We start from the raw sequence: 14,368 nt of genomic DNA, 5'->3' as shown, positions 1-14,368 counted from the left end.
GCACACATCTTGGTGGCTCTCAGATGGACACCTCCTGCCCACCTAGGTCCCCAAACCTCTCTGTTCATCCTCCCTGTGAAAGGAGCCTCAGTGACAATGGAGACAAGACAAAGCAAGGTGCATGACTGGTGTTCCAAGGAGACCTGCAGCTGACTCAGCATCTACAGATACGACCCAGAATCAGTGTAAGAGGTGTAAGATGAAAGAATAAAAAGATTTCCCCCACGGAAGTACTGCTTTGCAGTCCTTTCCACAGTCCAGGGAAACGTCTGCACTTACCTTAAACCACAACACAGTAGGCTGAGGGGTTCCTTCAATGACTGCCTGAAATTTGGCACGCTCCCCAGCATTCACCTGCACGTCCTCTATTGTCACTTGCATATAGGGAGGACCTGGTGAAACACAAAAGTCTGAGGCATTCATGATACCATAACTTTGTCCATGGTGTACTGCTTTAGGTTGAGTTACTCAAACGGGATTTCCATGACCAACAATTTTGGATATGGTATTGTCTCAATATCAAATCAAGAGATATCATAGTAATACTTCTGGGTTTCTTTATATTGGCATTACCTTTAGGCTTCTTATCTTCATGCTTACATATTACTTTTTGTTTAATAAACATTTATTGGTCAAGACATTGAATTATTTCAAAACAAAAACCACCACCACCAGAACAGTCAATGAGAGATATCAGCCAAAGAGAAGACAATCGACAATCACAGGATTTGGGAAATTGAAATAAGTCTCTTCCTTACTTGTTGGGGTCTTATCCTCAGTCTTGTACACATGAGTTCTTTCCGTGGTCTCAATATAAACTTCCTTGTGTATGTCCCAGACCACATCTTCTCTTCTGTACCAGTCTCCTGCCCCTGCAGCTGGTGGTGTTCTTTCATGAAGAAAAGATCATTACACAGTCACATATAACTGCAGGGATATAGGATTATACCTTGCTATCGGTCTATGTGTTTAACCACCAGACAAAACAATATCTACTTAAAATTAATAAAAGAAGAATTTAGTTTTGGTGGAATTAATTTCTCCCCAAGCATTTATATCCTTCTTGCACACTGCATGCGTGAACAGGGCTCTGAAGACGATAAGAAACCTACAAGAACCAGTTCAAGTCACCACCTGCTTCTCTACAGAGGACTGACTTTTCTGATAATGAAGTCTGCCACGTTTGGAAATCTGTGTACCAGAACCTGTATTCACCTGGAAATGGGAACAGTGCGCTCCTGAGCGCTCTCAGCTCCAGCCGCCGCCTCTTCATGGGAAAGGCCAAGGCTGGGTTTTGGTGCACGTGGCTCTTCAGCTGGAATCTGCCTTTGTGCTTTGTCTGGTGGCAGAAATAGGGAAAGTTAGACAGGTCACCTATGAGGGCACAGCTGAAACCAGGAGCGAAACTTTGGAGTCATCTCCAGTTTGCCTTGTGTCAAAGCTGAACCCATCTGACCTCAGCTGAGTGCAACTGAAGTTAAGGGGGGAATTTGGCCCTTTTGAGAAGGCCATATGAAGCGAAGGGCTGCTTTTTATTATTTTTTATTTTTTATTTATATGAACCTTTCTGTAAAGAAACACATGCTAGCACAAATAGAAAAGGCAGTCAATAGGGACAAAAAGAAGTAGGATGACTGAAAGGAAAGTGTTAGTTCAGAGCATCCATTTTAGGAGATAATTGAACTTGGGTTCCACCAGTGTGTGACTATGATGAAATGCCTGGTGTTAGCTTTCTACACAAAAATAATACAATTAAGCTATGCATTGTAAGGACAGTTTTGGATTCACTGGTGCAATCAGATTGCATGGAGATAGACAAATTTGGAGGAGTAATCTGGTACACCTCCCTTGGGTTCTTGGAAAATGTCCCCATACAGCTCTTAAATTACACCAGAACAAGGTTTGGCAGCTGAACATTACGGGAAGGAGGAAATAAAAAGATGGAGGAGCTTGAAGGCAGATGAGATTTTTGTTCGTTTGTTTGTTATTATTACTAATTATTTGATTAAATATATCATCAAAAAGTGGTTTGAACATTTATGCCAAAAGTACCTGGTTTTCTTTTGACACTGACTACTAGAGTTACACTCTAGAATAAAATTCATCTTTTCCATCTGAGAAAAGAGGAAATCAAGAGAAGACTTTTGCCAGCGGGAAGAAGCTTTTGGGGGAACATACTGAGAATGTTTGGTGCAGGCTGGTTTTGGAAGAAAGCAGCAGTTTCTAGAAAGCACATAATACTGCTTTACTTTGATGAACATGATTATTCAAAGCATTACTGGCAGGGTCAGAGATCCCAGCTGGCTGGAAAATGGTTTTGTGCTTTCCTGTTGCCAGCACTATCAAAATATTTGCCCTCTTTTTATTTAAAACATATAATCAAAGGGACAGTTGTCAAGCCTCCATCTTATTAAAATAATTCCCCTGTTGATAAGACCTTTAGCTGCCTCGAATGAAAGAACTGCAGAGCCATCACATTTGCTATTCTGTGTTCTCTGTAGTTGAGACTAAAGAAATAATCCATTTCATATTTTACTTCTGATGATTTTTAAATAATTCTGCTTCAGCAGATTATTTGCATGGATGACTTCCCACTCAAAGAACAACAACAAAAGGTTTTAAAATCCTGCCATTTTTAAGCAGATGCTTTGTGTCTGATTCCATTCAATGGCTCTGAAGTTTTAGACAAATATATTTATATATTTATATTTATTTATTTTTTAACAGTGTCTGGAGTTTGAGGGCTGCAGGCTACCTGACAAGTCCTTTTAGGATCACCTTGGTGGAGGCCAGATGCTCTGACAGGACACAGACAGCTCAGACAAGTTGTTAGGGCAGAAGCACAAGGAGGAGCGGAAGGGCTGCAGCTTGTTCGTGCGTTTCAGAAACACCACAGACATGAAAGCCTCATTCCCATGGCAAGAGACAGTCACACACATCATTGGTGTTAAGCAAATAAATTGCTGAGGAGTCTCCTCAAGCTCCAGGGCAAGCGAACTGCAGGTGAACTTGTGCCCTACATGCTGGAGAGCCTCTGGCAGTTGACGAAGGGCTCTTAAATCTCCAGCTTGTTTATGGCAGATGAGGAGAAAAACAATCTCCCTTCCCCACCACACCAAATCCCATTTCCAGAAAGATCTGCCCCAAGCTTCGTGCCAACCTAACCCCAACCCACAGCCCCACGTTTCCCTGGGTCTGAATGTCCTCTCTTACCCTGCAGCTGCTCAAAACAAAACGGAAAACCAAGGAGGAAAAAAAAATAAATCCTTATTTGTGTGTTCAGCATCATTGTCTCTCTCAACTTCCCTGCGACACGTTCCAGATTAATTCCAGACCTACCGTGCCCTCCAGCAGCCTGGGTTTGGGTGCTGGCTTCGTGAACGGGCGGCGCAGCCGCTGCTCCCAAGTGGTCTGAGGGAACGGGCCCAGGAAAGCCATGGCCACCGGCTCCTTGCACGCCCGGAGGAAGAGTCACAAGCAGTGACGCCGAGTCCACAAGTTTCCTTAGAGCTGTCTTGATCTCCTGGTCAGCACGCTGAAGCGAGGCCTGGACAGAAGTCCCCAGCGCTGGCTGTGAGGAAGCCCTTCCTACAGACAAGAAGAACAGCTTTTCTCTCTTCAGCGTAAAAAGAAAACAGCAGCAGCATCCAACCCCTCACAAGCAGAAGAAACATCTGTCATCACGTCCTTCTCCCCTCACAGAGCAGGGAGATGATGCAGGAACGCTTATTCCAGCAGGAGGGAAGGTAGCTAGGACACAGGACAAGGAGACTGGCACGACAAACTTTGAACAGACGCATCTCATGGGGATGAGGACACCGCACCACACCGCGTGTCCCTGGCCCCTCAGACAGAGGAAGGAGGGATTCATCTCCCCACATTGGGATTCATCTCGACCCCACACTAGCTGGCCTGGCAAAAATACTTTCAATGAGAGCAGTGAAATGAAGCCAGAGGTGACCTGCTGTGCTGACACTGAGACTATGTGCGAGGAGGATGAAATTGTACCAAGGAAGGGGAAGGAGAAACGAGCACGTACCATGCTCGGTGGCGCCTCTGAAGAAGGGAGATAAGCCTGAAAGGTTGGCAAAAAAGAGTTTGAAGCTACTGATTGAAGAATAATGTATTTGTCCTCCTTTGCAATATTTAGGTTTGCACTGGAAAGTGCCTGAAACTTAAATTTGCACTCAGCTGTGTAAGATACTATAAGGACAAGGCCAGCTGGTGTACACATTAATGCACAACAGATGTGGGTAGGGAAGCATTATACACGGGAAGACATACCTTCTACCACAAGAAACTACAGTCCTGAAGAAAGAAAGAAGACAAGAAGCTTTCCAAACAAAAATGGATTTTGAACACACATCTTTGCAGAACAGCCACCCGGGAGACAAATCCCACAGACTCCTCCCCAGCCAGCACTGGAAGAAGAAGCTAGGCAAGGTGGGATCAATGGATAATTCAGATCGGAAAGGACCTCAGGAGCCAATTGCATCCAATCTCCTGCCCAGCACTCCTTCCCCAAAACATGAGGCACAACAAAAGGACAGATATCTAGGGATACCCTTAAAGACCCATCAAAAATGACAAAACCCATGTCAGAGTAAGACTATTCATCATGTTTACAATGTGATTGCTCACAAAGGAAGAGTACAAATGTGAATGATGTTGCAGTCCACGACAAAATGAGCTAAAAAGCTCTACTTTAGACATCTTATTCTGCTTGCCCAAACCTTAATTATTTTAAAAATATTTCATAAAGGAAGTAAAAAAAAGAAAAAATTCCCATGGGTAAAAGAAAAATAATTCTGATTGTATTCTTGAAGCAGAAAAAGTAACTCCCAGCCATACCAGGAATTGGTTCCCAGTGGGCCAAGATGCAGGGAGAGCAATCAGGATCTTGCTGAAAGAAAAAAATAAAGTCAGTGCATACACATGGTTCTGACTTTATTCATGTCATTCACATACAGCAGGTTCTGCAGCACTTTAGGCAGCCTTTAGGTAGCAAATTCACATGATAGACCTTAAGGTAAAGTTGAAGGCTAGGTTTGGATCACCCCCTTTTAACACAAGTCACTTGAATTTATTTATTTTTTTTTCTACTGTCCTCCCCCCATAATTATGGAATATTTCACTTCTGGGTCTGTTGATGGAAAAAACAAGTTTTGCTTACATGTCCCAGACTGCCCCATCAGCGGTCATCAGCACTGGGCTGGTGAAAGATCTTTAAATATTTCCCTAGAAAAATATTTTGATTCCCTGGAGTTCCTGTTATGATTGCTGCCAGCTGGTGCTGCCCTACCAGCTGGGCAGCTGCCAACAAGTGAGCCATTTGGAAAGGCATGAAACACCCTCGGTACCTCTCAAAGAGAAAACATATTTCAGTTTAACTACGACTTGTACTATTATGGTCAAAGGTGGTATTAAGTTCAAACTAAGAGAACTGGTGAAGCAAGAGGTTGTTGTCAGACATTCCAGGCCTAACAAGATAATGCAGGATTCAGCGCTCCCGTGTTGCTAGTACCGTTGCTTTCTTCCCTACTTAATGATGTTACATACTGGGACTCAAGCTGTTGACCTGAGGAGCTTGAATATTAGCTAAGGTACATCAAACTAACACTGAGGCGATGACACTCCTGCAATGGACAATGTGTTTGCCAGTCCTAAAATCTTGACCATGAACCTTTCCACCTCACATCTCCTTCAGCCAATAGCCAGGAACACAAGACCCACGGGTATTTTGAAGCTCCAAATCACCCTCAGAGAAGAATCCAGGTAGACAAACACTGTTCAAAATTATTGAGCAAATTATTGAATGATCCTAAAGCTGAAGAGGAAGTATCCCTCAAAACAGGTTCTTTCATTTCCACACTTCTGAAACTGTAAAAAAAATGCAGCTAGAGCCGAACTGCATTAATAACATCCATGGGCTGCAGCTCAGCTCCTGCTGGTCAATGGGAGAAGTGGATGAGCTGACAGAGAATGGAGTGCAGTGAACAGAGAAAAACACAAAACCAGCAAGTTTAGTGACAGCCGATGCAAGACATTTATTGATATAAACTCAGCATCTAACAGCATATCTCGCATTTGATTTGCTTTGTTGTTTTTTGTTTGTTTTGTATCTCAAGCAAACTGAAGTTTCCACTTTATTAATACCTGCAGGAATTATGGTAAAACATTGTATTAAAATTTTAATACAGCTGTGTTTTCATCTACAAGACATAAACCCCCACACGTCTCATTAGTTATCTACAAAGTTTAATCACTTACAAGCATAACTTTTAACCTCTAGGAAAATATTTTGAAAGAACATGTGATGGACTTCTCATAAACCTTTCATTTTTTGAATAGAGTTCTACATAAAGATTTTAAACATTCTTTTCAATTGATTTTCTTTTGCTTAGATTTCAAAAGAAAGTGTAAACAGATGTTAATTATTTTGGGCTAATGAGTATTTTTTCTATGACCATCTGAACTGCAGCTTTCTAGCTTCTTAAAAAAAATACCTGAGCATCAAGCACATCAGGAGGAATATCCACATTCCTTTATCCATCTTTACTATCTTTTGGATGAATATTATGTTTTTAGTGACTAATATAGAGCAAATTCCTTTGTTAGCAGTATCTACGTAAATCCAAATGAAATTCACTTCCTCCCATGGAATTGTTCTGTATGGATACTTGAATAACTGAGAATAGAATCAGGTCTGATACAAAAGAAATACTTTCCATTTCAAAAGTATTTCCATGTTGTATGTCTGCTACTTTCCAATGTACAGTGCAATATATGAAAGAAGCACTAATATATATCCATTGTATTGCTTAATTATAAAACAAACAGTATAAACCAAAGAGTTGTTATCAAAAACAGAAGAGTAACATAAAAGAGGCAAATGTAATTTCTTTCACCATATGCAATCACTGGAAAAGCATCTATATCTGGAGGGTGGTTCACGTGGTATTACACATAATATCCTGTCTGGATATTGAAATGAAAAAGGCTGTGAAATGCATTCATTTCAGTCACCACATGATCAAGGTGCACCCACTGAAGAAAAAAAATGGCATTCTTTTCTACAAGCACCTTTTGTAAATTCAGTCCCTGTTAGCAGGAATATTGCCAGGAGGACTCCAGAACAACTTTCACAATATTACCTAGCTGGGAAACACTGAGACAGAACATCACACACCAACATTTCCAAGGCAAAAACTCACTCAATCCTCTCTCTTCATGCTAGTTAGAAATTCAGCTGCATCTGAGCATTTCTGGTTTCCCTGTACCATCTAAATGAAAACATTTTCTACTATGACACGGCCACACAACTCAGCAGGGACAAGGTGTTGGGACTTTTCACCCCATACCTCTGTCAGATGGAGAGGGCCAGTGCTTGGTCCTACTGAGATCAATGACAAATTCCAGTTAACTTCAACTGGGACCAGTATTTGGGCCTATGAGCTCATTTCTTCCCAGGGCTGAGCATCTTGTTGAAGGTTTGTGCAAATTTCACTTTTGGTGAAGCCAACAGGAACAAATGAGCCATGCCCAGTGAATCTCAGCCTTCCCCCCTCAATCAGCTCTCCTGCTGCAAAGCTCCAGAGAAACTCAACAGAAGGCAGTAAGGGTGACGTCTACAGTGCAGTTCAACATACGTGGTTACAGTAACGTGATGCAATTGTACCTGGCAGTGCTTCCAAGCAGCCCAAAATATTATCAACAGGTGTATTCTTCAGCCAGACATTTATGGTAAAGATCTGTTACTTTGTTTTGTTTTTTTTTAACTGTGTTTGAGCTCCTGCTGCTTAGTAGCGAATTCCTTTTAGCATGTTAGGAGACATTACTCATCAGTCTGCTAACGGCAATGTTTCACCACTGGCATGGACAGGAGACCAAATATACCAGATTATTCTTACCAGTAATATTTATTGACAAAGACCACATTTGTGGTTCTTTGTATGCATTAGCATTTGATTATAGATGCAGAAGTCAGTTGTGCAGCCCTTTAATCTTTTGCTGAGCATTAAGTAAATCTGTGTTTTAAAAGGTATGGTTCATAAATCCACTACGCTAGAATGCAGAGAAAATGAAACCTACATCTTTACACCACTAGGAAGTGGACTTGAACATAGCTGTCATTTTAAATATGGTATTTTTTCTTCTATTTTTATTTATTTTTTTTAAACTTAATGCAGAAGAAAGCAATGAAATCCTTGACCTCCTCAAGTCAGCGGGACTTTGACCACTGACTTCAGTCAAGTTAGAATTTCAACTGAAAGGTCTGAGCAGCCCTTTGCATTCCTAGTAAATGCAATATTGCCGAGTTATTTCATTCTGTGGCAGAAGTTCATAATAATTTACTCAGACTGTGCATGTTGAAAGGTTTGTTAAGAATTTTTTTTTGGCAGAGCTAATTGGTGTCAAAGCAGTGCGAAACTTCATGACCTTCAGGTGCACACCATGACAGGAGATTGCTTTAGCTTGAAACAGTCTTCCTACTCTGGCTGCTGAAGGATGCTGAAAAGCTTGGGTACTTTCACCTTCTTGCTACACCATAATTTACAAGTTGGCACTTGAAATCATTTTTATGTTCACGAACAAAACAGCAATTATTTATACTTGTGTCACAGGTAGGAGAATCAGGCTTTTCTTAAACCTATCACCACAGCTCCACTCTGGAATGATATATGTTCACCTCGATCAAAGCTTTTAAAATTACCAAACTGACATACATGTTCCCTTTAAGACTGGAAAAACTCATATTTAAATACATTTTTTTCAAAGGTATTCCCTCATACACATTACCTTGTAAATCATTGCCACCAATTCTCCTCACCTACAACAATTTTGATTATTTTTTTTTCTGCTTTTCTTTTGTGTTAAAAATTATGCTTGTATCTGCTCAGCTTTGGGAGAGGTCTTCTGTGCTGATGTGCAGCGTCACAGGCTCGCCAACAGTCCCATAGCTGAGGGTTCTTGTGGAAACTTCAGTTTTAAAGCTCGACTGTCCGTTGTCTGCCGAGAGCTGGACTTCAGTGCAGAAAGATGGTTTCACCGTAAAGGAGGGACCAGAAGAAGCAGCTGCTGTGGCCGCGTGCACTCCAGGCGTCACCGCCATGCAGGTATCACTCACATGGAAAGAGATGTTTGAAGGTCCTACAGACTGCACACCAGTTACTCGAGATGCTGACATGAACACCCCCCCAGGAACGTGCTCCTCAAACTTGCTGAAAAATCTTTGCCTGGGCTTGGAAACCACGGGTCTCCCCAGGTTCAGCAGCACTGGCTTTCCAATCGTTGGCTCGTTAATCTCTGTCTGGAGCACAGAGATCTCGCACGGTTTGTCTGCTGTCTGGTTCTGATCATCACACCCGTAGGTCTCGCCTTCTTCAGGAACATAATCTTCAAGATCCTCCAGAGTTAATACTTTGCCATTGTGGGTTAAGATTTTGCGGTCCCGGGTGCTAATGTCTTCTGTCTGTAGTTCTTCTGGTTCATCAACTATGACGACATTATCCTCTTCTGGAACGACATCTGGCACTACTTCGGGTATCCCCTCTTCAATAGGCCAAGATGTGTCTAATTCATCCTCCTCTTCTTTAACCTCGGGGCTCGCTGGTGAGAACAGAAATTGGTGTTCGTCTGCAGCACCTGTCTCAAAGCTGAAGACCAAGGGCTCTCCCCCGCAGGCAAGCAGTGGGGAATCGACACCTGATCCACTGTGGGCACTCGCTTCCTGTGGGCTGCTCTTTCCTTCAGTTCCGTAATCAATAAATGAATTATTTCCTAGTTGTTCAGACCCACACGGGGAACTTCTGTCCTCGCTGCTGCCTTGAGGTCCTTCCTGATCTGTTGTATACACCAGGGGCTGGATATCAACTTCCGAGAGACTGTCTTTAGGCAAAGAAGATTTTGACTGTTCCACCAGTTTATTGTTGGAATTGTTTGTGTTTGGATCATCATCTGGGGAATGCCTAGGCCTTGAGCTGGGAAAAGTAAATGTTAACACCCCTGAGTCATCTTTTTCTTGTTTTGCTGGGGAAGATCCTCTTTTCCTTGCAGGTTTTGGTGATTTTTTCACCTTGAATTCAATTATTTCTTCTACTTCAACCCATTTGCGCTTTTGCTCTTCCGTCTTGGTGTCTGTGATTTCTCTTGCTGCTGCTCCTTGCCTGTTCTCAGGCTCTGTGACATAAAGCATGGGGACAGCAGACTTCGATGTTGCCTCTTGCTCATGTCTGTGGACAGGCTGCCTGATCTTTGAAACGTAAACTGGCTCTGGAGTTGGCTCCGCTCTCGGGGAGCGGGAAGGTGAATGACCTGAAGAAGAACGGGCAGGAGAAACCCTTCCCCTTTGCCTTGGACTCTTCACCACAGTGGTTATCGTTTCCTCTCTGATGAGGGAAAGGGTTGAGATGGAGTTGGCAAGAAGACGAGACTTTTTGGGGAGCCACACTCCATCCGCACATGCCGTAGTGGATCAAGGCGCTACGGTGGGGTTAGTTTTATGAGCACTCCAGCTTTTGGTGAAGCGTGTCATTTTGGAAGGGGTACACACACAACACACACACCCACATGCCCATCTCCACTTACTTTCTGAATCAGTCAGAACCTCAGTGCTGTTTCCCCGAGGTGGATCCGACCTCCATTAGCCTCCTTGAGTGCACAAATACGAGTACCTCCAGCTGAGAAATGGTCTTCTGGGTGCTGCTATATCTCACATGCTGTGTTGACCACCTACTATGCTACTTTGGACCCACATAGCAGTTTCACCCAAAGATTTTAAACACTCGTGGTGTTCACACTTTTTCTAAGTGTCCTTGGCTAAAATCTGGGCTTCAAACTCAATGGCAAAATGTTCTTTTTTACAGTAGGGTCAGTAGTTTCCTCTTTTTTTAATAAGTCTATCATATCTTTATGCTGTTGATTATTTTGAGACCACAGGTCTACCTTTCCACAGGCAGAACAGTTACATTAAGAGGGCATTTGGAAGCCAAGAAAAGGAAGTTAAAACATTTCCTGCAGAAGTCATCTATGTCAAACTATACTCATTTTTACTCTTCATAATACTGTCATTGCAGCCACAGCCTGATCCTACTGTCAGAGATTGCCATACGAATACCAGATCAATCTGGGATGCATGATTGCTATTTCTCAGAGGAATTCTGCTATTCTTTATATTTTCTGAGGCATCCACAGAGGTTGGGATTTCTCAGTATCTCTGCAGAGATACACACTGCTTGTATGAAAACAATCCTCTGCTCCCATCCCGGAGCAAACTGACTTTAAATGAGCTACAGATTAAATTGGATCAATAACTAAAAGCTGGGGACAGGAACACCCAAGCTCAGTCTTTAAAGTTCATAATTCAAATCTTTAACATGCAGTTACTCCTGCAGATTTTTTCAGTGCCATTTTTCACATGGAAAAACGTGATAGCAAAGACAGCGTTTGCTTTGCAAGTGCAAGGAAGTTGATGCTCTTCAGCAGAGGTAGCTGATTCAGTAGAGCCAAGAGGCAAAACCGATTTTGATTTTGTACTGAGATTCTCTTCCTGCCTCCAAGCAACAGAGACTGGAATAAAAAAAATAGAGGTATCTGAAGGATAAAGACAATTGCCTGAGGCAGGAAGGAGTGATTACGAATCAATACAATAGCTTTTTTTATTCTTCTGTTTCTCTCTGTTCCCTCCCCAGCCTCAGCAGCTAGTCTGACATGCTGCCTCGAAGGGCTGAAACCAATAGTTCTGCTCTCCAGACCTCCGTCTCTTCAGTCAGGACTAAGACAGGTGAAAGGAGCCCCTGTGAAAGCAGAGCCTGTTTGTCCTGCTGCAATTCCCTAACCAGCACAGAAGGCTAACCAGCTTGGACATCTTGTAGGCTTTCTCATCTACCAATTTGATCTTTGGAGACTGGACTTGGTTTGGTAGTGCCTTCTCCTAATGAGATCAGATTTTTTTTTCCATGATTTTTCTGAGGATGAGGTAAAGGTCAAGATTGGATATTTCTTTTCTCCCTGAGTTGCTTTCTCTTCTACTGCTTACCTCCTATTGCTTTACTCTTTCCCAAAAGTTATCAGAATTTTTCTGTACCTCTTGTTGGGCTTGTTTGCTGACACTGCAATGCAGAGTCTTCATAATGACCATGGCACCTTTCTGAATTGTGCAAAATTAAGTCTCTTCTGATACAGATGAGAATGAATCCTTTTTGTGGTTGCATTAGACTTTGCTCTACATTGCAAAGTTAAAATGCTTTTTTGGCTCTGGGATTTACATATACAGATATCGTTCAATCTTGTCCCCAAATTACCTGTTAATTTTTTTCCTGGTGGTAGTTTCAAAGCTGCTGCTGTTGCTCTGCTCACTACCTTCTAAAGGATGCAATGTGTCCTTAAGAGAGCTGTTCCAACCTTCACTCCATCACTATCCTACTGATATACTACTGAGTTGAGGGCTTCCCTAATGGGTTTGTGACTCCATCCATTAGCAAAAAGTGGGGGATTTCCATTGGTCTGAGATCCCACTCATAAAGATACCAACCTCCTTTGGAGCTGCAGCCCTTAATTTAGGAATCACTTCTCGAGTTGCCCAATGCAATAGCCTGTGGAGCAGTTAAAAATTTACGAACCGGCTGAACTGATGGTATTTTGCATTAGTTTGTCTTTATTTAATCATCCAATATTAATGTTGCTTCTTGTGATCTGAAATCATGAAGAGGACTGTAAGCTTGCTGAGGAGAGATGTGAAATAAAAGCATTTTTTTTCAGCTGATTTATGAGCACAGATATGTAGAAAGATGAGCTTTACTAAGCTTTAGACATGACCTGTCTGTGGGTGATTGCTTCCTGCTCATGACTTTCTTGGGATGTTTCTGAATGTGATATCAAAAAGCATTTCTCTTTTTCTGTTACCCTATAGATAGCTAAACCCTGGCTCTTGAGATGGCATAGGCACCTTCATTTTCTGGCCATTGCAAGGTTAAAAAAAAAATAAAAATTAAATGACTCAAGGTGTTAGCTGAATGGGTGTATTCAAGGAAGGGGGCAAAGTCCGACTTCCTTCCTGCCTCTCCTTCCTGTGCTTTGCCAATTTATCAGCTGTTCAGGTTAGAAGCTGCTAGGACCGGGAGGCATGGCTTCTTATGAACCACTGGCTCCAAAGTGGCTAAATGATGACATCTGATAGTCATCGCAGAAAATAATATAAGAAACAAAAGGTAAAACAATTGCTTAAGCATATTTTAGGTGTCATTTCACACATCCACCTCACCATCTAACAAAATTGTTTAAAAAAAAAGGCATCATGTCCAAGAATCACAAAGCATGTCCAAGTCGATGATTGGTTTTAGCAAAATTATGACTCCGATGGAAATGCATTTCCCCAAAATATACGTTCCGTAGTCACCTATGGCCATTAAGTTATGGCTTAAATTTTTTGAAGGTGCTCTGAAGGCCTAACGTAGGACAATGTAGTCCCTCCAGGACATGAGACAATTTAATTTATGTACTTGCTTATGACACTTATAAACAAGAAGATACTTTAAGATTTTAATGGCTGATGAGCTACTGATCTTTATATATTTCAGTATAAATCAGGATCAAAGTAACCCAGAAGCCCAAGGAAAAAAATTCATATTAGAAATAGAGCCAGAGAGGGTAAAAATGCGCAGCTTCTTTCTGCTTTATCATGAAAGGCCTTCCTGGAGAATTAAAACAGGAAGGCAAAAGAAAACATTGTAAGCTGTGTTTGTTATGTTTGTACATCTTTTGAGTAGCCAACGCCTTTTTTTTTTTTTTTTTTTTTAAATTGTGAGTCAGATTCTACACCCTTGAGCCCTTGTGCAACTCCTGCATTAGTCAGTGAAATTTCTTCTCATATAGAGTCCTAAAATTTAGCCTAGTTGCTGTGTCTAACAGCAACTTTATTTATTTATTTATTTATTTTGAAGGGGATAGTAAGATTTTTCAGGTTGTCGCTTTGCATAACACAAAATACCATGAGATCTGGTGGAATAGGAATGAACACACTTGCATGGCCAATAAACACAAGCTTGTTATTGGATCATGCATAGGCAGCAAGGCAAATCACAAATGTTACCAGAAAAAAAAAAAAGTCAGCACTTACATGATGATGGTTTTCTTGGGCACTTTAGTCTCTTGTTCAGTGACTACAAAGAAAACAGTATGAACAGCATGGGGTTAAAGAAAGGCAAAAGCTGAAATGATTATATTAAATTTCCTCAGTTATTCAAAATAAAGTGGAGTGAAAAAAACACCTGTACCATCCCATCCATGCTTTCTGTGGTTATTTCCAGCATCGCTTTTAATGATTATGACCAAGAATAAGAACTCAGAGTGCCCTCTGAACAGAGTAATT

At 41.7% G+C, this 14,368-nt stretch overlaps 1 protein-coding gene across 13 annotated transcripts in view; it reads right to left on the bottom strand.

Moving 5' to 3' along the window:
- OBSCN (obscurin, cytoskeletal calmodulin and titin-interacting RhoGEF) overlaps positions 1 to 14,368 on the bottom strand; it is a 185,601-nt gene that overhangs the window by 24,538 nt on the left and 146,695 nt on the right. For 12 of the 13 annotated variants that reach the window (XM_082754701.1, XM_082754709.1, XM_082754707.1 and 9 more), the window contains 4 exons: positions 3,340 to 3,588; positions 1,216 to 1,339; positions 759 to 889; positions 280 to 392 (listed from right to left, as the gene is read on the bottom strand). In XM_082754701.1, the coding sequence (XP_082610827.1) occupies positions 280 to 392; positions 759 to 889; positions 1,216 to 1,339; positions 3,340 to 3,588 (617 nt within the window). Of the gene's footprint in view, positions 1 to 279; positions 393 to 758; positions 890 to 1,215; positions 1,340 to 3,339; positions 3,589 to 6,022; positions 10,389 to 14,116; positions 14,160 to 14,368 lie in introns of those variants that run through there. The other variant, XM_082754705.1, reaches the window with a different exon arrangement.

Source organism: Aythya marila (assembly GCF_965140915.1).
Source record: "Aythya marila genome assembly, chromosome: 2".
Taxonomy (NCBI): domain Eukaryota; kingdom Metazoa; phylum Chordata; class Aves; order Anseriformes; family Anatidae; genus Aythya; species Aythya marila.
The sequence above is the reverse complement of the archived record's forward strand: the minus strand, read 5'-3'. Positions and strand labels throughout refer to the sequence as shown.